Below are 22,382 nucleotides of genomic sequence, written 5' to 3'. Positions count from 1 at the left end.
TGGTTGTACTAGTCTACATTCCCACCAACAGTGTAAAAGGGTTCCTTTTTCCCCGCATCCTCGCCAACACCTGTTGTTGGTGGTGTTGCTGATGATGGCTATTCTAACAGGGGTGAGGTGGAATCTTAGTGTGGTTTTAATTTGCATTTCCTTTATTGCTAGAGATGGTGAGCATTTTTTCATGTGTTTTCTGGCCATTTGAATTTCTTCTTTTGAGAAAGTTCTGTTTAGTTCACATGCCCATTTTTTTATTGGTTCATTAGTTTTGGGAGAATTTAGTTTTTTAAGTTCCCTGTATATTCTGGTTATCAGTCTTTTTGTCTGATGTATAATTGGCAAATATTTTCTCCCACTCTGTGGGTGTTCTCTTCAGTTTAGAGACCATTTCTTTTGATGAACAGAAGCTTTTTAGTTTTATGAGGTCCCATTTATCTATGCTATCTCTTAGTTGCTGTGCTGCTGGGGTTTCATTGAGAAAGTTTTTACCTATACCTACTAACTCCAGAGTATTTCCTACTCTTTCTTGTATCAACTTAAGAGTTTGGGGTCTGATATTAAGATCCTTGATCCATTTTGAGTTAATCTTGGTATAGGGTGATATACATGGATCTAGTTTCAGTTTTTTGCAGACTGCTAACCAGTTTTCCCAGCAGTTTTTGTTGAAGAGGCTGCTATTTCTCCATCGTATATTTTTAGCTCCTTTGTCAAAGATAAGTTGCTCATAGTTGTGTGGCTTCATATCTGGATCCTCTATTCTGTTCCACTGGTCTTCATGTCTGTTTTTGTGCCAGTACCATGCTGTTTTTATTGTTATTGCTTTGTAATATAGTTTGAAGTCAGGTATTGTGATACCTCCTGCATTGTTCTTTTGACTGAGTATTGCCTTGGCTATTCGTGGCCTCTTGTGTTTCCATATAAATTTCACAGTAGATTTTTCAATCTCTTTAATGAATGTCATTGGAATTGTGATGGGAATTGCATTAAACATGTAGATTACTTTGGGGAGTATCGACATTTTTACTATGTTGATTCTACCAATCCATGAGCATGGGAGATCTCTCCACTTTCTATAGTCTTCCTCAATCTCTTTCTTCAGAAGTGTATAGGTTTCCTTGTAGAGGTCTTTCACATCTTTTGTTAGGTTTACACCTAGGTATTTGATTTTGTTTGAGGCTATTGTAAATGGAATTGTTTTCATACATTCTTTTTCCGTTTGCTCATTGTTAGTGTATAGAAATGCTAATGATTTTTCTATGTTGATTTTATATCCTGCTACTTTGCTATAGCTATTGATGATGTCTAGAAGCTTCTGAGTAGAGTTTTTTGGGTCTTTAAGGTATAGGATCATGTCGTCTGCAAATAGGGATATTTTGACAGTTTCTTTACCTATTTGTATTCCTTTTATTCCTTCTTCTTGCCTAATTGCTCTGGCTAGGAATTCCAGTACTATGTTGAATAGGAGTGGAGATAGTGGGCATCCTTGTCTGGTTCCTGATTTTAGAGGGAACGGTTTTAATTTTTCTCCGTTAAGTATAATGCTGGCTGTAGGTTTGTCATATATAGCTTTTATAATGTTGAGGAACTTTCCTTCTATTCCTAGTTTTCTTAGAGCTTTTATCATGAAATGATGTTGGATCTTATCAAAGGCTTTTTCTGCGTCTATTGAGATGATCAAGTGGTTTTTGTCTTTGCTTCTGTTAATGTGGTTTATTACGTTTATTGATTTTCCTATGTTGAACCACCCCTGCATCCCTGGGATGAAGCCTACCTGGTCGTGGTGGATAATCTTTTTGATGTGTTGCTGAATTCGTTTTGCCATTATTTTGTTGAGGATTTTTGCATCAATGTTCATTAAGGAGATTGGCCTATAGTTCTCCTTTTTGGAGGTGTCTTTGCCTGGTTTTGGGATAAGTGTAATAGTGGCTTCATAAAATGTGTTTGGCAGTTTTCCTTCCCTTTCTATTTCATGGAACAGTTTAAGGAGGGTTGGTATCAGTTCTTCTTTAAAGGTCTGATAGAATTCAGCAGAGAATCCATCAGGTCCTGGACTTTTCTTTTTCGGGAGACTCTTGATTGCTGCTTCAATTTCATTTTGTGTTATAGGTCTATTCAGGTGATTAATTTCCTCTTGGTTCAGTTTTGGATGATCATATGTATCTAGAAATCTGTCCATTTCTTTTAGATTTTCAAATTTATTTGAATATAGGTTCTCAAAGTAGTCTCTGATGATTTCCTGGATTTCCATGGTGTTTGTTGTTATCTCCCCTTTTGCATTCCTGATTCTACTAATTTGGGTTTTTTCTCTCCTCATTTTAGTCAGGTTTGCCAGGGGTCTATCGATCTTGTTTATTTTTTCAAAGAACCAACTTTTTGTTTCATTAATTCTTTGTATGGTTTTATTGGTTTCTATTTCATTGATTTCAGCTCTTATTTTTATTATTTCTCTCCTTCTATTTGTTTTGGGATTTGCTTGTTCTTGTTTTTCTAGGAGTTTGAGATGTATCATTAGGTCATTGATTTGGGATCTTTCAATCTTTTTAATATATGCACTCATGGCTATAAACTTTCCTCTCAAGACTGCCTTAGCTGTGTCCCATAGGTTCCGGTAGGTTGTGTTTTCATTTTCATTGACTTCCAGGAACATTTTAATTTCCTCTTTTATTGCATCGATGATCCATTCTTCATTAAGTAATGAGTTATTTAGTTTCCAGCTGTTTGCATGTTTTTTGTCTTTACTTTTGTTGTTGAGTTCTACTTTTACTGCATTGTGGTCAGATAGTATGCACGGTATAATGTCTATTTTCTTATATTTGCTGAGATTTGCTTTGTGCCCTAGGATATGATCTATTTTGGAGAAGGTTCCATGGGCTGCTGAGAAGAATGTATATTGTGTAGAGGTTGGATGAAATGTTCTATAGACATCTACTAGGTCCACTTGATCTATTGCATATTTTAGATCTTGGATTTCTTTATTGAGTTTTTGTTTGGATGACCTATCTATTGATGATAATGGAGTGTTAAAGTCTCCCACAACCACTGTGTTGGCGTTTATATATGCTTTTAGGTCTTTTAGGGTATGTTTGATGAAATTGGGTGCGTTGACATTGGGTGCGTACAGATTGATGATTATTATTTCCTTTTGGTCTATTTCCCCTTTTATTAGTATGGAATGTCCTTCTTTGTCTCGTTTGATCAATGTAGGTTTGAAGTCTACTTTGTCAGAGATAAGTATTGCTACTCCTGCTTGTTTTCGGGGGCCATTAGCTTGGTAAATCTTCTTCCAGCCTTTCATCCTAAGCATATGCTTATTTCTGTCGGTGAGATGAGTCTCCTGTAAGCAACAAATTGTTGGATCTTCTTTTTTAATCCATTTTGTCAAACGGTGTCTTTTGATGGGTGAATTAAGTCCATTGACATTAAGTGTTAGTACTGATAGGTATGTGGTGATTCCTGCCATTTAGTTATCTTAGTTGTTTGAAGGTTTGATTGTGTGTACCTAACTTGATGTTACTCTCTACTGTCTTGCTTTTTCTTATCCTGTGGTTTGGTGCTGCCTGCCTTTTCATGGTTAAGTTGGGTGTCACTTTCTGTGTGCAGGATCCCTTGCAGAATCTTTTGTAATGGTGGCTTTGTGGTCACATATTGTTTTAGTTTCTGCTTATCATGGAAGACTTTTATTGCTCCATCTATTTTGAATGATAGCTTTGCTGGGTAGAGTATCCTGGGGTTGAAGTTATTTTCATTCAGTGCCCGGAAGATCTCACCCCACGCTCTTCTTGCTTTTAATGTTTCTGTTGAGAAGTCTGCTGTGATTTTGATGGGTTTACCTTTGTATGTTACTTGTTTTTTCTCTCTTGCAGCCTTCAATATTCTTTCCTTAGTTTCTGAACTTGTTGTTTTAATGATGATATGTCGTTGAGTAGTTCTATTTTGATCTGGTCTGTTTGGTGTCCTGGAGGCCTCTTGCATTTGTATGGGAATATCTTTCTCTAGATTTGGGAAATTTTCCATTATTATTTTGTTGAATATATTACGCATTCCCTTCGCTTGCACCTCTTCTCCTTCTTCGATGCCCATGATTCTCAAGTTTGGTCTTTTGATGGAGTCGGTGAGTTCTTGCATTTTCTTTTCACAGGTCTTGAGTTGTTTAATTAATAGTTCTTCGGTTTTTCCTTTAATTACCATTTCATCTTCAAGTTCTGAGATTCTGTCTTCTGTTTGTTCTATTCTGCTGGATTGGCTTTCCGTTTTGTTTTGCAGTTCTATTTCGTTCTTTTTTCTGAGGTTTTCCATATCCTGGCTGTTTTCTTCTTTATTGTTGTCTATTTTTGTCCTGAGTTCATTTATCCATTTATTCATTGTGTTCTCTCTTTCACTTTGGTGTTTATACAGTGCTTCTATGGTTTCCTTTATTTCTTCTTTTGCTTTTTCAAATTCTCTATTTTTATTGTCTTGGAATTTCTTGAGTGTCTCCTGTATATTTTGGTTGACCCTATCCAGTATCATCTCTATAAAATTCTCATTGAGTACTTGTAGTATGTCTTCTTTTAAATTATTCTTGTAGGCTTCATTGGGTCCTTTGGCATAGTTTATCTTCATTTTTTTTAATTTTAGTTTTTTGTCTACATGACTGCAGCATTGTTAGGCATATAGCTTCCTTTTGAACAGTAAATGACATTTAGTGTGGGTTTGATAATTGTTTTCAAAGGATCCATTGCCAAACTGAATGTTTAAGTTTTTCAGGCTTAACTATGTACGTCAGGGGGAGAAAAATTACTTTGGTCTTGCTTTCTAAAGTTTTAAACATGAGAGTTATTGTTTTCGCATATAGTATCACTTGTCTGTGCAACCTTTCTTATTTCCTTTTATATTCTACTTTTGTTGCTCTCAACAGGCAGCCATTTTCTTTTAAAAAATTTAAATATAAACATTTATAATAAACAATAGTTTATTAATAAGATGCTCTAAAACCTAATTTTTTTCCTGAGACCTAATTTTTTTTTTTTTTAAAGCAAGACACTTTATTAAAAACAAACAAGAAAGCAAAATAAGACTTTCCTGGTTAAATAGGTTTGGGCCTTTTTTTTCCTTAAAGGTTTTCATTGTTTTATTCCATACATGTATATGAAGCACATCAACCATAATCCCTCACCATCATCCTTCTGAGACCTAATCTTAAAGTTTGGTTTTACAACCTCATTTTATTTTATATAATGAACAGTGTAGATTTCTATAATTACGGCTTAGGGAGAAGAAAATTTTGGCTTTTGTCTTTTTCTTGCTTTTAGTTTCTGTGACCCAAGGGAACATTAAGAGAAGAATAAATACGAAGTTTCAGTCATTGTCTTTTTCAAATTTTATAGGTTCTCTTTCACAGGTTTTTTCAGAATTCAAATAACTCCTTTTTACTAAGCTGTAAGTTTAAGTAAGAGCAGATTTCTTTGAACCATGGATGGGAATATGGAATGCAGAGTACTTTACAATAGCTTCACATCTCAATCAGCTGGCTGTGATTCATTTGCCTTGTAAATGGTAAGGAATTGTTAAGAGTAAGCAGTAGTAATTCTTGAAATGTTGGTCTCCTTCTTTGGTTGAAATGAATCAAGCATGTTTGGCATAAGAGATCCTCCAGTGTTTATCCCTACACCTGTGGATCGGTACCGTCAGATTCTCCTTCCAGCTCTCCAGCTATGCCAGGTCATCCTCACATCCAGTATGGCCCAGCACTTGCAGGCAGCAGGACAGGTAAGATGAATTCTCCTTTTGCAGATGCAGAAATCCTACTCATAGAAAGCTTAAATGAATTCAGCTAGAACATGGGTCCCTTATACTTTGAACTATACTAGCCCATTTTTGTACTTTTGTATGAATGAAACACTGTAAATAATAGAATCCTGACATGGAAACGAAGAAATAGAAATGTGTTTCTCTAGAAAAAGAAACAGCTGGGTATGGTGGCGCACTCCTGTCTTCCCAGCACTCCGGAAGTAGAAACAGGAGGTTCATGAGTTTGAGGCCAGCTTGGGTTTTGTAGTAAGTTCCAGGTCAGTCTGGGCTATAAGACCCTGTCTCAAAAAAAAAAAAAAAAAACCAGGGGCTGGCGGGAGGGGCGGGGTGGGGGGGTTGGAGGGAGGAAGCAATTAATTGTGATAGAAATAAGCTGGCTTTGAGGATGTAATTTAACAAGGTATTTATTGAAAGATATGTAAGGTCTCTTAGAAAATATGAGGCACTGCCGCATTTATATGTGATTTTTAAGAATGAAATAATCTAAATAAGTGAATTTTCTATCAAATGTTTTTCTTTAAATGCCAGAAATCAGTATTATTCTTAGTTGTTTAAGTTAATACAATATATAATTAGATTAGGCTTATCATGAATCTATAGTTTATTATCTTGCTTTATTGTATTGTGATATGCTCAGAACTGTGTCCTGAAATGCTCTGATCTCTGGTAATTTTGTCAGCTTTCCCTGCCATCAGGCTCAGACCTACCTCACCAGAGTAGATGCTATTTCTGAAGTCACACCTTACTTATTTTTTTTTTTCTGTTTAACCTTTTTTTTTTGTTTATTCATATATGTATACATTTGGGCCTTTTCTTCTCCGCCCCCTCCCCTCCACCCCCTTCGCTTCCCTAATACTGTATTTTGACTATAGCAGAATCGCCTGAAGATCTTCTTGAAAAAGTACTGAGTAATGAGCTCCACACCCAGAAATTATAGGCTATTTATTAAAAAAATGAAAGTGGGCATAATTCGTCAGGTGCTCAGCTTGTTTTCACTTACAGCAGTAGTTTCTGAATGTATCAATTTATAAACTTTGAAGTAGTTCTTATCTTTAGCTTTCTTGTGAATTTTAGTTAATTGTTTTTTCCTGAAGAAGTAAACTATGTTAATTGCAGAAAACAATTGTTTTTCTTATTCTTTCTCATTGCATTGAATTGCTTGCTTCAACATTATTAAAAAGACAAATTATTCCGTTTAATATTCTTTGACCTCTGTTTCTTCTACTTCTCCTCCTGTTCCATGGCTCAGGTATTACAGTTTCTCATCTCGCATTCTGATACCATACAAGCAATTCTACGCTGTCAGGATGTTAGTGCTGGCTCTTTGCAGGAACTGGCTCTGCTGACAGGAATTATAAGTAAAGCAGCACTTCCTGGTGAGTTGATTGTGTTGTGTAGAATTAAGAGTTCTTTACAGACTGACAGAACCTTAATAGAATGAGGTTTTTGTTACTTTGCAGTTATGTATGACTTATTTGAAATTGGTACTACTGAGTTGACTATCTTGTGCAATGTGTTTATATTTATAAAAATGATATGCTCATTATAAAAAAACTCAAAAAGTTCAAGGAGTTAATTAACAGATCTTCAAAATCTCATTACCTAGTAATTACCAAATGTTAACATTTGTTAAATAGCTTTTCAAGCATTGTACTATGTATGTCCTTTATGAAAGGGAGAGAAACAGACATACAGAGGTGACTTTTGAGAATAGGATTACCTTTTACTGTTGTTTTAGAAAACAAATACTTAATTTTACATGAATTAAAAAGCTTATTGAAGAGAAATGGAAGGAACTGCTGAATTCTAGACAAATACTTCACCATATGGGCACAGAGAAATATTGACTCTTAAAAGGCCACTGTGATTACGAAGAAAAGACTATGAAAAAATTTTAAGCCTTTTTGTCACTTTTTTCCCAATGTTTCTTTACTGTATGTAAATTTTTAGAATCAGTTACCTCCCAGATACGAAAGATAAAGCAGTAATTTCTTTTATCCCTCCTCTTTCATCTTCAGATTTTTATACATTATTTTTTCTTTGTCAGATCTCAGTATCTTCATTTATTTAGTTGTAATTATGTATTGACAAGGATTCACTAGAAAACACCTGTTATTTCTTCTTCTCATTTATTCATGAGTTTTTCCTTTTGATTTATTTCTTGGTATCTTAAATTTGTGTTGCAGATCCCCTTCCTCAAGAAAAAAAAATATTCCCTAAATTCTCTGTAATGTTTAAGAATGTCTGAATGCTGCCATTTTTCTTGGTGACAACTTAACCGATTTTGATTTTCTTGTCCTCAAAACATGTAATACCAATGATAATACCTAAACAATTATTAAGCATTTATGTGCAAGTACTTTGTTTTCTTGTAGTTCTGGAGATTGAACCCAGGGCCTTGCACATGCTAGGCAAGCACTCCACTTTTGAAGTACATCCCAAGCCCCTAGGTTTGTTTTAACATGTAAATTGATTTGAGGACACAGCAGTCTTTTGAGGCAGAACTACAATTATCCACATTTTACAGAGGAAGAAACTGAGGCATAAAGAGATTAACTTGTTCTAAGTCACACAGATAACATTAGTAGTCTAGTGTTTCCCAGGCAGTGTGTTTTTTGAGCCTGTGGGTTTAAATACCAGGCTATATTACCTCTATTTTTATGTTGCTCTGGAATAGTCTCAGGCAACACTTGATTCTACTCACTGTCCCCAATATTTTCCTGTCTGAGAATGCCTCAGTGTCTGAGCTCTCTGCACTGGGTGAAATCGAGAGTTGAGTATGGCCAAGTGCAGTGCTTGTCAAGGTACTAGGAGCCAGTACTCCTTTTTTTAATATATTATTTTTATTAGCATATTACTGTTGTGCTGCAGGTACATTGTGACATTTTCAAAAGTGCTTACAATGTATATTAGGTTCATCCCCTCCAGAACCAGTTCTCTTTCTGAGGAGATCTCAGGTACTCTCTATCCAGCCTATGGTATGTCTCTAAGTTTCCAACTTACTTGTGGAAGTAAGGCCACCATTCTTGTCTCTACTGAGGTTGCATAGTGCTATACAGTTGTTCCCCTAATGTTTTTTTTCCCCGATTTCTCCAAGACTTAACTCAGTATGCTTCTCTGTGAATGGCAGGATCTCCATGAGAATTTGTTGGTTTATCTTCTTTCCTCCCACTGCCTCTAAGGGGTGGATAAGAGTCATGAACTGAATCATTCTGCTCACTACAACAGGATTTTCTCTTTCTTTTTCTCAGCTACAACCATTTTTCAGTATTGTGCCACAGGTTGGCCCCTTTTCTTTTTTTTGTGAACTTCATTCATTTTGTAGGTCTATACTCATTAGAGATTAGCTGCCAAGTATACAAGTTCAAACTTTCATGGTTATAAGTAAAAGTTGGTTTTTCATGAAAATGCTTTTTGAAGTTATTTAGATTTTAGGTTTCATACAAATGTATATGTGCTACTGATACATTAAAAAAAGGCACTATGGTCTTTAAAAATCATATTTCTCAAACTTTCATGGCAAGATTCCTTCCATGGACCTAAAAAATATAAGATATCAGAACCTCACCTTAGTTTATGTTTTTATTTTAGTATAAAACTATATTTAAAAGTACTCCAAATTTTGCAGGTATATTAAGTGAACTTGATGTTGATGTGAATGAAGGATCTCTAATGGAGCTTCAGGGACATATTGGAAGATTCCAGGTAACTCATTCTTCTTCTGCTTCTTCTTCCTATTATTATTATTATTATTATTATTATTATTATTATTATTTGGCTTCACTGGAGTTTGAACTCAGGGCTTTGCACTTGCTAGGCAGGCACTCTACTGTTTGAGCCATGCTTCCAACTCTGATTCTTATTTTTTTAGATAACAGTTTAATAAAGATGCATTACAAAAATATAACAGTCCTCTGACCCATCACCTCTATTCTGCTTCTAGATTTGGGTCATCCCTTTCAATTGTTTATCTCTGAACAACATACTTATATTGCTACTACTTGATTTTCCCATTTTGGGAATCATATTTTGACTTTGCATTGATTAGATCTCTTATTTTCTTAAATATAATATGTATTTTTCCTATCACACCCCCTCTAAAACTCTATACTTATGTCATAATTCTGGTTCTATTAATATTTTGTGTGTTACATTATTATGACTATGTAAAGATAACTTATGATTAAGGCATGGATGGTACTGTTACTTCCTAAAGTTGATAATTGCTTTTTCTTCATTTGCTTAATTTTTATTTACTAAGTTTATCCATAAACTCTTCTCCAGGTGTCTAATCTCCTTTTAATATATTCAAACATATTAGTTTATGAATTAAATGTTTTATCACTGTTTTCCTGAGAACCTCCTGGCCTACTTTGATCTGACCATCTTAAGGTTTATTTTTTTTTTGGCAGTAATGTACTTTGAGCTTATTAGATCTTTGTTTCTTATTGGCTATGTAGTAATTATACTTACTCAAATTTATAATCCATTGATTTTTATACAACATTTTATTTTTTTAAATATAGTACATGTCTTAGATAATCCTGGCAACAGTTTTATAAGAGAGGAATTGTTAATACCACTTTAGAAATGTGAACATAGAGGCTTGAGGAAATTAACCTGTCTCAGGTCACATAGTAAAAAGTTAGAGCTGTTCAATTCAAACCCAGTGTGCTAACCAGTGAATGCTGACCATTTTGAAAAGCTTATCCTTTCCCACCAAGAGCCATGGGATCAGTCATTTTCTCAGGGGAAAAAAATACCAATATTTTGAGCTGGTAGCATTTGCATTTCATTAGTGAAAGCTGCCTGTATGTTCCTGACCCCTTTAGGATGTGCCTTTAAATCTGTGCTTTAGTAGACAAAATTGTCTGTAGTTGCCCTTTTCATTTTGTTTTTCATTTGTTAATTGACTTGTGTTTCATTTAACAACTATCTTTCAAAGAATTATTAAATCATATTTTCTGATATGTATAAAATTGTTTGGCAAACATGTAAATTATGTTGGCGAGTTTATTGCTGAAAGAAAAAAAATGGTATTCACCTTCTTTGCAAAAAAGGTGACTCAGTGGGAAGTAAGATATCAGACACTTTCAAGAGTGATTTCACTCCCACTGAGTTTTTCTTTTTTCATCCCTTAAGAAAGAGAGGTTACTAATTTTAAACATTCAGCTAGTTATCAACAAAATAATCCTTTTCTTTCTTAGCGCCAGTGCTTAGGACTGCTAAGTCGCTTTGGTGGTGCTGACAGACTTCGTCAGTTTAAATTTCAAGATGATAATGTGGAGAGTGATAGGATGAGCAAGAAAGATGAAATGGAGCTGGCCATGCAACAGGTAAGAAAGAGTGAGAAATCTGTAACTACACAGTAAAGCTTTTGTTTTTGGAAAAATTTAATAAAGATAACAAATGTGCACAATTTTACAAATTGATTTGTAACCTTGTTCTTCTTCAGTCTACATTTCTTTGACATTAGGACATTTTTGGGGGGGGCTAATACTTTTGTTACTGCTATTCCTCCATTGTAGATTTGTGCCAATGTAATGGAATATTGCCAGTCACTCATGCTACAGAGTTCTCCTACCTTCCAGCATGCTGTGTGTCTCTTTACCCCTAGCCTTTCAGAGACCATTAATAGAGATGGACCACGGCAAGGTGAGCCCAGTTTTTCTTCCTGTATCTGAAGGACAAGGTTGTTATGATTATGATACAGTGCTCCATCTTGGCTCCAGTGCAGTGTACCCTTTTCCTTATGAGTTACTAATGGGGAAATTTTAAAGTTACTTTTGAAAGAAGGTGTGAGTTACTCTGGTCAGGCCTATGTGTAAGGAGAATAAGGAAATTCAGAATTTTCTTAGGCTAAACCTGGAAGAGTTATATGGAGGAATATAGTTTTAAATAGTACTACAGATACCAAAGAAAGAGTCTATGGAAAGTAAGATAGCTGCATGAAAAGTATGAAAATACAACAAAGTTTTGTATGTTTAATCAGGTTAAGTTAAATTCATTGTCTAAACTGGGTTTTGTATTGTAGCTCCAAATTTCTATACATAACCTAGTAAATTTTTAGATACTAAGTAGGCTGACTTAGCCTGCAATTTTGTAATGTGTCAGTAGGGAAGTCTTAGAATATGGGGTAGGATTATGGGTTGGTTAAAGCTGTTATCGTTTAGGATACTCAAAAGGCAAATTCCATGTTTTATCTTGTTACTGGCAATTTCACAAAGCCTTGGTTAAGATTTCTGAGAATAATCTTGTCCCCTTTTTTTTTTTCTTTTTGTGTTACAGGGTTTGAACTCAGCACTTTGTGCTTGCTGGGGAAGTGCTTTGCCACTTGAATCCACCTCCAGCCCTAATTTTGTTATATTTAATCCTCTTCCATACTGGCTTAAAGCGTGCTTTAATCATAAAATAAATGTAGTAGAATAATATTATAAGAAAATATATTACTTTAATTACATATAACCTTATTATACATACATTATGCTAAGAACTCCAACTTTGATTATAAGATGTCCTAACTTAGCATACAATTTTTTAAGTGAGGTATTATTTATATACAATAAAACTGACCCATTTTAGCTATACAGATTGAAAAATCAGGGTATCTAATTTCACCAGGAGAAGGCTTTCTGTAACTTCTATAACTACCTATATTGTGAGGATTTACATCTTCACTGAAAACTGGAAAACAAAACAAAAATCTGGCATATCAAATTTGTCTAGGAGATGCTGATCAGTGACAGTGTTCACAAACTTGGGAGTGTTCTGTCTCTTCCTCCCTACATAAGATGTATGAGAACTGACTTTACAGCAAAATCAAGAGAGTTGGCAGTAAAGAAAACACGAGCAGATCTCTCCTTCAGTATTCATGAAGTAACGTATTTTATTACTTCAAGAAATCCCTCAGTCATTAAAAAAAATTGCTCTAGTTTCACCACACAAACTATCTTTAGCATGGTATTTGCTATTGCTGCCTAATTCTTCCCTCTGCAAACAGCTTTTTTGATGTCCCACTGTTCCATTGCACCTTCCTTGGAAGGTAGCCAGGTAAAAGGCAAATCACTTTGTTTCACAAAATACTTGTTAAAATTTACTTCAAGTTATGTATTTCGGATATTTCAGTTTCTCATCTCTTTGGGGAAATGACCTTGTGTTGTCAGTTCAAAACCAGAAAGAGGCAGATTAGAAATGAAATCCATGTCACTACAGCCATTGCTTGAGGCAGGAATTATTCACCTGGGGTCAGGAACTCTCAAAATTGTATATATGGTTTGTGTGTGGGGTGGGGAGGTGATGACTAATGGTATATAACTTTCATAAAGCTGTCAAAGAACTTTACCCAATAAAGGGTAAATGTGTCCACCAGACACATTTCTTTATTCTCTAAAGGTCTCCAGCCTAATGTATGTACTTGATTACAAATAGCATCTAGCCACTTGTTTTTGCACTGTTAGTGGTGTTTAAATGTAGTCATGGTTGGTATTAATGATATTTTACATGGTCTTAAATTATGGTAAATTATCTAGCATCCATTGTTTTAAACAGATCATTTAAAATTCATGTAAAATTCTTGTGGGTGAAACATTGTTTTATATCATGTGTTAGATACCCAAGCTCCAGTGGTTCCATATTGGCGCCTGCCTGGTTTGGGCATTATAGTCTACCTGTTGAAACAGAGTGCCAACGATTTCTTCAGCTATTATGATAGTCACCGACGTAGTGTCAACAAGCTACAGAATGTAGAGCAACTTCCCCCAGATGAGATAAAAGAGGTATGAATATTAAAATGCTGTGGGGACTTGAGAAATCATTGCTTTCACTAATAAGAGCCAGGGTACTCACTTCACACTTGGGAATAATGATGAGTGAGCAGTGTGACTGGAAGAAGGTGTCTCTCACCTTAGCACTATCCTTATAAAGCATAGATGCTCTTGACTGAAAAACAGTCAAGAGAGGCTCTTGGTGAGAAAAACAGAAAGGCACCTGGCCTTTTGAGTAAAAAGTTTTGGGTAATTTTTATTCTAAAATCTGTGCTGAGAAACTGGTGTTTCCATTCCAGATATTTTTGCAGTTGAACTTAGGTAAGTGTCCTCTGGGCCTTCAGCATTTTTGATAGCCATTTAGTGAATTTTTCAAACAAATGCGATAGCATATTAGATTTGACTACCTCCTCTCAATGACCCAGAATCATTCCCTTGTCCTTACTGTAGCTACAGATGCTGAGTTGCTAGGCTTACTCCCTAAGTAGCTTGTTTTTTCCATTTGGCATAGCTGAGCTGTAAGGCATCTCTTGGCCAGCTCCTAAGCAGTGCTAAAGCTTCTTGGTGTCTTGTGACAGCCTAAGTGTTGAGCCATTTTCCAGTACTGGTTCACACCAGATTTCTGAGAAATCCACATCACTCTTAAGAATAGTCAAAGCCTGCTCCTACTTATCACTCTTCTGATAATCACAGGGAACATTTATGGAGCAGGTTTTTTTTTTTTTTTTTGCTACTCTCATTTCTCAATCAAAAAATGGAGGCACAAAAAGCTTGAAGATCCTGCCCAAAGTAGCAGTAATAGGGTAAGGCAGGAATTACTGGTTAGTTTCAGGTAATCCCTGAAACCGTGGTTTATAGATGGCAGTTCTTTATCCCTTTTGTGTAGCTTATTGGCGATGCTAAAACAGCTGTCCCTCAGTGTGTTGATTCCAGGACTTCTGAGGAAGCCAAAATCCAGGGGTGCTCAAGTTCCTAATTTACATGGCATACATCTTCCTGTATACTTTAAATCATGTCTAGATTCTTATAATACCAAATCTAATATATTAATATAATGCACTGATAATATATAACACCTAATGCAGTATATTTAATGCTGTGTAAGTAGTTGTTATACTTTATTGTTTGTGGAATAATGACAAGAAAAATGTCTGTATATTCAATATAGTTGCAGTTTTTAAAAATATTTTTGATGTATGGTTGGTTGAGCCTGTGAATGTAAAACAGATGTGGAGAGTCATGTTTGCAGGAGGAACTGCCTCCTTATATGAAAGCATGTGGCATTCTACCAGGCCCACTTCAATATTCCTCTGTCAAACAGCATTAAATTGAATCACTGTGCTCACATGTGTGTCAAATAGAGAAGTGCTCAGGGCAGGGTTTGGTTGTTGATCACATGCTTGTTATGCCCTAGAAGTTTTCATTCCATTTTCTTCAGAAGATACCCTGACAGTTGTTACAGAAATTCTCCGTAGAATCTTTTAGTTTCACCTACTGCTTTTTTTTTTTTTTCTTTTTTGTGGTGGTACTGGGGTTTTGAACTCAGGGCCTTGTGCTTATTAGGCAGATGCTCTACCTCTTGAGGCACCCACCCTAGCCCCTCACCTACTGTGTGATAAACCTGTTTTAACTTAATGTGACAAGAAATTCAGGATTGGTGGGCCCATTACAAGTTGGAAGTGTATGTTTTCAGAACAGACTTTCTGAAAGGCAGCAGGTGAACATTTCATTTGTGAATCTGACTGCTTCTTTGGCTCTCATTTTTAGATAATAAACTCTTGTCAGCAAAGAATTGTAAATTTGAGGGTCTTTTTTTTTTTAATAGCACTTCCCACAGTGACCTGTTCAATGGAAGGTTTTTGTTAAATTTGTTATAATTTATGTCATTCTAATACGACATCTATTCCTTTTCCTTAGTTGTGTCAGTCTGTGATGCCTGCTGGTGTTGATAAAATCTCCACTGCCCAGAAATATGTTCTAGCAAGACGGCGTTTGGTGAAGTTGATCAACAACCGAGCTAAGCTACTTTCCCTTTGTTCTTGTATCCTTTATGACGGCATAGGCTTGAGTGGAGACCTTTATTTTTTTCTAATTTATTACTGAAATTTGTTTTTTGACAGCACTGGAATTTGAATTCAGAGCTTCATTCTTGCTAGGCAGGTGCTTTTAGCTCTTGTGCTACTCTGGCAGCCCTTTAAAAGTAGGAACTATTAACTTATTCTCATATATTTGGTTACTAAAACCAGGTGGAAAGGAACAATATTACTGTGTGTTTTTTTTTTTTTTCAATAAATGTCTGGGTTATTTCCAAATTGTATTTTCTTTTTATACTATAATATATGCAAGACCTTTTTGTCTGAGCAAGAGGTAAGGACTCAAGACAGCTGGTACAACAGTCCCCACCTCCTTCCTTAGCACACCTTGCTGCTTCCCTGGAAGTATGTTCAGGGGAATCTCCCTAGGGTTGTGGCTACACAACTAAGTGAGTACAGGCTGTCCTTTCTCTCCTCCTCAGAAACTAGTATATAAAAAGTATATGTTGAAAATATTGTCCTTCAGTCTGGCTCGTAGTTATTATAGAGACCTGCCTATTTATTCTTTGGCGCCACCTGGAGTACTACTTGTTACATTGCACGCCCACAGATTCCCAAGATACCTTGTTTGCCTCCAGGACCTTATTTAAAAGCAGAAGACTACAAGGTAAACTTGATTCTGAAAATTGGTGAACTGTAAATGTCTATACATTTTAGTGCCTTGACAAACTAGTTCCTTAATTTTTATTTTTTTATTTAGTTTTTGAGATGACCAGTCTCTTCTCAATGTCCTGGGCTGAAGTGATCCTCCCCCTCTTCCTCCCAAGTAGCTGGTACTACAGGCATGTGTCACCGCACTGAGCTATCTTTACTTTTTAACTTCAGGTTACTAAGAGGAATTTGGGTAATTGCGAGCTACTTAGCTAGTAGACGTAGTGTGTGTGTGTGTTACTTTCTGTCCATGGGGAATGATGCTGAGTCACGAATACTATAGAGCCTTCCCATCAGCTGTTTCTCAGCATCTTGCAGTTAAGGGCTAAACCAGTCAGACTTCCCTGTCACAAATAATGTTCCGGAAAAATAGAAAGTCAGGCACTAGACCATGGTGGTTCTTATTGCTGGAGTGAGTCTCTGACCAGCAACATGTATTAGATCCCTTAGGTAGGAAGAGACAGAAGAAAAGCTTGAGAACCCTGGCCTGGACTAGTGAAATGCTTCCTTGGGCGTCCATTCCTGAAAGTTGAAAACTTGAGTTCCCAAGCTTGACCTGTGTTTTTCATGCTACTGTTGTTCATTGACTGTTGTTTATTGTCAGCACTGTGTAGTAGATTTTTTATTTGAAAAGCTGGTTTGATTATGTCTTTTGTCTCTAGATTCCTTCTCAGATACCAATCTGGATTTTAGAAGTGGGCTGGCTGTAGTGAGCCAACATGATATAGACCAGGTAAGGTTCTATTCACATACCCTTTTTCCTCTACACAAGTAGGAAAACCTGGTATGTTAATAAAGATAATCAATTTCAGTGGCATCACTATAGGGACAAACCTCTAACACATGGACCTTTGGGGAGGGACATTCATTAACCAAACTACACAATCTGAAAATTCCTGTCTTTTGATTAGCTTTGTAGAGTTTTTAAGCAAAAGTATCATTTAATATTTAAAGTTTTAGGAATTAATTTAATATAGAGATTGAGAGCAACCATTAAATATTCCACTATATTCTATAAAAACAATGTGACATTATGATCTTAGTAACAGCTTAATTAGTGGAAAAAATGAAGAGCATTTGAAAAACAATGAAAACCTCATTAAACTATTTTCAGTCTTGTTTGTAGCAAAGCAGTTACCGGGGTATGTGATATTAGGGCAAATAAATTACAGCTGGATCTCGAGACTGGGCTAGATCTGAAAGTTCTCACCTGTATTCAATAAAGCATCTACTCTTCCCTCATCCACCTTTGTTGCTGGCTTTCTTAAAGCTAAAGGGTGGGCCAGACCCAGCTAGGTAAATGTCCTTGATAGCATGCTCTAATCCTAGCCTGACTACGATTGCCCTTTAGTGACTTTATAAAAAGGAGTTCCTGTTTTGGCTAGGCTTGTTTAGGGAAGCTAGTGCTAGGTGAGGTCATATGTAAAATTAGCCAAAGAATAGATCATCATAAATAAATACATGGGGAATTAGTGACTTTATTGTTTCATTTAGACTGGTCTGTTGTAAAGCCAGGGGGTCTGGGGAGTAAGGATAAATAATTTCATTGAGCTGTGTTTTGTTTTTGTCTGGTTTTGTTTTTGTTGCAGTACAATCCCAGGGCTTCATGCTTGCTAGGCAGGTACGTTACCACTTGAGCCACATCTCCAGCTCTTTTTGCTCTGGTTATTTTGGAAATACGATTTTGCTTTTTTGGCTCAGGTTGGCCTGGACCATTATCTTCCTATTTTAAGTTTCCCACTGTTGCTAGGGTGTTGGGTGTATGCCACCATGCCCAGCCTTTTTTTGTTAAGATGGTGTCTCAAAATTTTTTTTGCTTGGACTGGCCTTGAGTCACAGTCCTCCCACTCTCAGCCTCTCATGTAGGTTGGGATGACAGGTGCATGCTACCGCATCCAGCTATTGGTTTGGATGGGGGTGTGTTGTGAACTCCCTGCCTGGGCTGGTCTTAAACTGTGATCCTCCTGATCTCCTGAGTAGCTAGGATTATAGGCATAAGCCACCGCATTTGGCTTATGCTATGATGTAAATGCAAAATTGAAGGCAGACTTACCTAATTTTGTACTTAACCCTTTTAGTATGGCATCAAAAAAAATCCATGTGAAACTACATGCTTTGTAAATCCATATATCAGATTTACCCCTCTCTCTGATATTTCTTAAAAACAAAAGCATGGACTGGGGATGTGGCTCCATGGTAAAGTACTTATCTACTATGCTTGAGGCCCTGAGTTCAATCCCCAGCATTCCCATCCTCTTCGCCCCTCCTCCCTAAAAAGGAGGGAGGGTGTGTAAAGGTTTTGTGGTTTGTTTTTTTTTGTTGCAAAATAAAAGCTTCTTTCTCACACACCCCTTCTTTCTCCAAAGAAAACCACTTTTTGCATTAGCCCTTTAGGAACTGTTTTTATGTGTACATCAACATCAACAGTTGTTGCCATTTAAAGCAGATTTTAAAATTTATACAGGATAGAAAGTAATGAGGGAAAAAGCTAAAATTGTACCAAAGTATCCTAAGATAGAAAATGTGAATGTTAATTTGGAAACATACTTTGAAAATCCACAAGTATTTTGATATTTGAAAGACCACTTTACAAAAATACAAAGGTATTTAAATTAGAATAAAAGAATATTTGAGGCAGCAATTTTAATAATGTTATCTGTGTGATTTCTAGCTTCAGTCGGATACCATCAATGCTTTTGGAGAGTCACTACAAAAGAAACTTCTGGACATTGAAGGATTATACTCAAAAGTTCGATCTCGTTCTAGTTTCATACAGGCTCTTGTCAGACGTATCCGCGGCCTAATGAGAATGTCAAGAAACTGAGAGCCCAAACTTAATACTCTTCTGTGGAAGAGATAAGCTGAGAACTGTCTCCTTTTTTATAGATTAGTGTGTTTCTAAATTATGACCAAAAAATATTTTACTATTACTTTCTTTATATATAGACATCTTTTCTGTAAATTTCTGTCTGATTTCATCCTCACTAGTGAAAAATAAATACTTTTTTAAAAAAAATGTGTAATCATTAGTCTTTTGAAATTTTAACTAGGAATCAGTCAGCACTTCTTAGTGTGACTGTACCCACAATGGTGGTTTTCTCCTGCAGATACTATGAATGTGAAATTAAAGGCACAGTCTGAAAATTCTAATTTTTCACTCTTTGTACATACTTTTATGATATTCAGGGTTATTCCATGGAATAGAGTGGATAATAAAGTATAGCAATGCTCTGTTACTGAATCGTGTTCTCAGTACTGTAAAAACACAATATAGAAATGTTCTAAGCTATCTCAGGCTGGAGGTGTGGCTCACGTGAGCCCTGCGTTCAAACCTCAGTTCCTCAGAAGAAAGAAAAAGAAGCCAAGCCATCTCTTAAATTGAGCTTTTGCATGTAAAAATGAAAATTTAATTTGGATTTGTTTCTGAAATGATTGTGAAATTTCTCAACTTAATGATCTGCCTATTTCTCATTAATATGGTTGCTACCCCAAGGCAAAAAAATCAGTATAATGGCTGGGGATGTAGCTCAGTGGTACAGCACTTGTTTAGCATGCACAAGACCCTGGGTTCGATCCCCAGCACCACAAAACATAAAAATAAAAATAAGTAACTCTGTTTCTTGTCCAATTACATTTATATTCAAGTGACTGTCATTTGAAAGTGCATTTTTCCCTTTCCAGCCTGCTATTACTTTAGCCTAATACACAGGTTAAACTTCAGAGAAGGCAGAGAGTCTCAAATCTCGTGTAGAAGCACAAAGTTAATATTTAGTTCCATGCTTTTTTGTCTTTAATCTTACAATAAGATTTCCATGGGTTTTAAGCAACTTTTTAAAAAGGCTTGGTCATGCAGATGAATTTAATTACTGCGTACCATTTATAAGCATTAATCTTTAGTGAGAAAACATCCTATTAGTAAATAGAAGTCTTAATGGTTGATGAATGAGCGATATAACTAGGTCCAAAATGTAGTCCTCATACCTGTTGCTCCATAGGTGTGGTGGTTTTTGTTTTGTTTTATAATGCTATGGATGAACCTAGGGCTTTGAACATGTTAGTCAAGTGCTCTACCACTGAGATAGATCCCCAGCCCACATATGGTAACATATAGACCACAGACTCCACTCTGCTATAATAAGCAAAGCCTGGAGCATAGACACTAAGCATTTTATAATGTGAAGCCTTCCACAAGAGATACTAGCCAAATTCGAAATCAAGAGTCTAGGTTTGCTGAACATTTATCTTATTTTCTCATTTACTCTGAAAATACAGCTAACTGGATCAGGAGTTGAGGCAATAAGTGTGTCAGGGAAAAGTAACAGGAAGGATTGCAGCTGCATTGTACTGCAGAACTGCTGTTTGACTGACACAATAGGCCCAAGCTAACAGCTGAGAGGACAGGGCCCGATTGATTTTGCTACCTGGGACACAGAGAGAGAGTGTTAGTGACAGCATGCACTCTTCAGCAAACAAAGCAAGGCAAAAGGGGAAAAAAGTAGGTTTAAGATACATTGTTTTATTTAAAAGATTTAATGTTTAAATGAAACACTCTTCCATTCCTCAAAAAAAGAAAAAATACTGAATGCCTGTATAGTATTTTATTACTTTTACAGAGTTAATCTTTTGGGGTTGGGATATTAAAAAGATACACTCTAGTTATTACTGTAGCTTTGAAAAATTGGTATGTACATATGTCTTATCTGAGCTTTACAAGTTGTGAATACACAATCTAGCCTTTTCTAAGTGTTTGTCAGGTATTTGCCCAACTTATTTTGAAAAATTTTGAATCTTCAGAAGAGTTAGAAGACAAGTATAATGAACCCATGTATCTTTCACCTCTATTTCCAGTTGTCAACAGTTTGCATGTTTTGCTTTCTCTTTTTATGTGTGTATATACCAGTTTTCTTCCTAAGTGTAGTTAGTCATCATGACATTGTTATCCAAAGTATTTTAGCAGGCTGGTGGAGTGGCTCAAGTGGTAGAGCGCCTGCAAGCAAGCATGAGGCCCTGAGTTCAAACCCCATTGCCAAAACAAAAATTATTTTTGCAAGTAAGAACAAGCATATTTTCATTCCTAGTCACAAAAGAATTGCCACATTTAAGGCATTGGAAACAAAATTTTCTAATATTCCATCTGTACCCAAATTTCTTCAATTGCCTAAAAATGTACTTTAGGATTTTTTTAAACATAGGATCCAATCAAAATCAAATAGTACTTTTAGTTACCTGTTTAGTCATATTTATTCTCAGTTTCTTTCCCTGTTTTGGGGTTTAAGGGGTAACACTAAGTGTTTTGAAAAGGGTTCTGTGGTTCTTGGGGGTGGGGTGGGGTACTAGGGTCTGAACTCAGCATTTGCTAGGCAGATGCTCTACTACTTGAGCCACACCTCTGGGAAGACAGGTGCATGCCACCATGCCCAGCTTTTTCTGTTGAGACAGGGTCTTCCAAACTTTCCACTGGGGCTGTCCTCAAACCAGTGTCTTCCCAATCCCAGCCTCCCAAGTAGTTAGGATTACAGGCACAAGCACCAGTGCCTAGTTACTTTCTTTTGATTAGATTCATAAACATTTTCAGCCAGAATCCAACAGTACAGGTGATACTGTGACAGTCCTATATTAAGTCTGATCAGTTGGTCAAGGTGGTAGTCTGCACACATCTCCATTGTAAGGTTGTTCCTCAAGGTAGTATTTTGTGGGTTGAACTTTTGAGTATCTTGTTCCGCCTTTCAACCACTGCTTTAATCATTTCAATTAAAATACTTTATTTAAAAATTATGTATTGTTTCAGTCACACAATAATATAATGACTATAATAAACATTCAGATATCCACTCTATTCGTATACACCTAATTTTATAAAATCTTAAAATTACTCATTTGCTGCAGATCTTTTTTGTGTGTGTGAAAAGAAATATGATACATACCATTGAAATCTATGAACTCTTTGATCCCATTCCCCTACTCAGAGATCACTATTGTCAAGAACTTGTTGATTTTCCCATTCTTGATACTTCCAACTACACGTGTGCGCTCATAGGCACCACATAGTATTGTTTTTGCAGATTGTTAATCTTTCTATCTGTGTTAT

General features: G+C 36.1%; 1 protein-coding gene across 3 annotated transcripts in view; it reads left to right on the top strand.

The window, feature by feature from the left end:
• Nup205 (nucleoporin 205) overlaps window positions 1-19,931 on the top strand; it is a 79,578-nt gene extending 59,647 nt beyond the window's left edge. For 2 of the 3 annotated variants that reach the window (XM_020182914.2, XM_074062383.1), the window contains 10 exons: window positions 5,607-5,745; window positions 7,037-7,163; window positions 9,416-9,492; window positions 10,995-11,123; window positions 11,316-11,442; window positions 13,396-13,562; window positions 15,468-15,591; window positions 16,122-16,250; window positions 16,957-17,027; window positions 18,966-19,931. In XM_020182914.2, the coding sequence (XP_020038503.2) occupies window positions 5,607-5,745; window positions 7,037-7,163; window positions 9,416-9,492; window positions 10,995-11,123; window positions 11,316-11,442; window positions 13,396-13,562; window positions 15,468-15,591; window positions 16,122-16,250; window positions 16,957-17,027; window positions 18,966-19,118 (1,243 nt within the window). In that variant the 3' untranslated portion in view covers window positions 19,119-19,931. Of the gene's footprint in view, window positions 1-5,606; window positions 5,746-7,036; window positions 7,164-9,415; window positions 9,493-10,994; window positions 11,124-11,315; window positions 11,443-13,395; window positions 13,563-15,467; window positions 15,592-16,121; window positions 16,251-16,343; window positions 16,426-16,956; window positions 17,028-18,965 lie in introns of all 3 variants that reach the window. The other variant, XM_074062375.1, reaches the window with a different exon arrangement.
• Window positions 19,932-22,382: the final 2,451 nt, after the last annotated feature.

This window comes from Castor canadensis, chromosome 2 (assembly GCF_047511655.1).
Source record: "Castor canadensis chromosome 2, mCasCan1.hap1v2, whole genome shotgun sequence".
Classification (NCBI taxonomy): domain Eukaryota; kingdom Metazoa; phylum Chordata; class Mammalia; order Rodentia; family Castoridae; genus Castor; species Castor canadensis.
The sequence above is the reverse complement of the archived record's forward strand: the minus strand, read 5'-3'. Positions and strand labels throughout refer to the sequence as shown.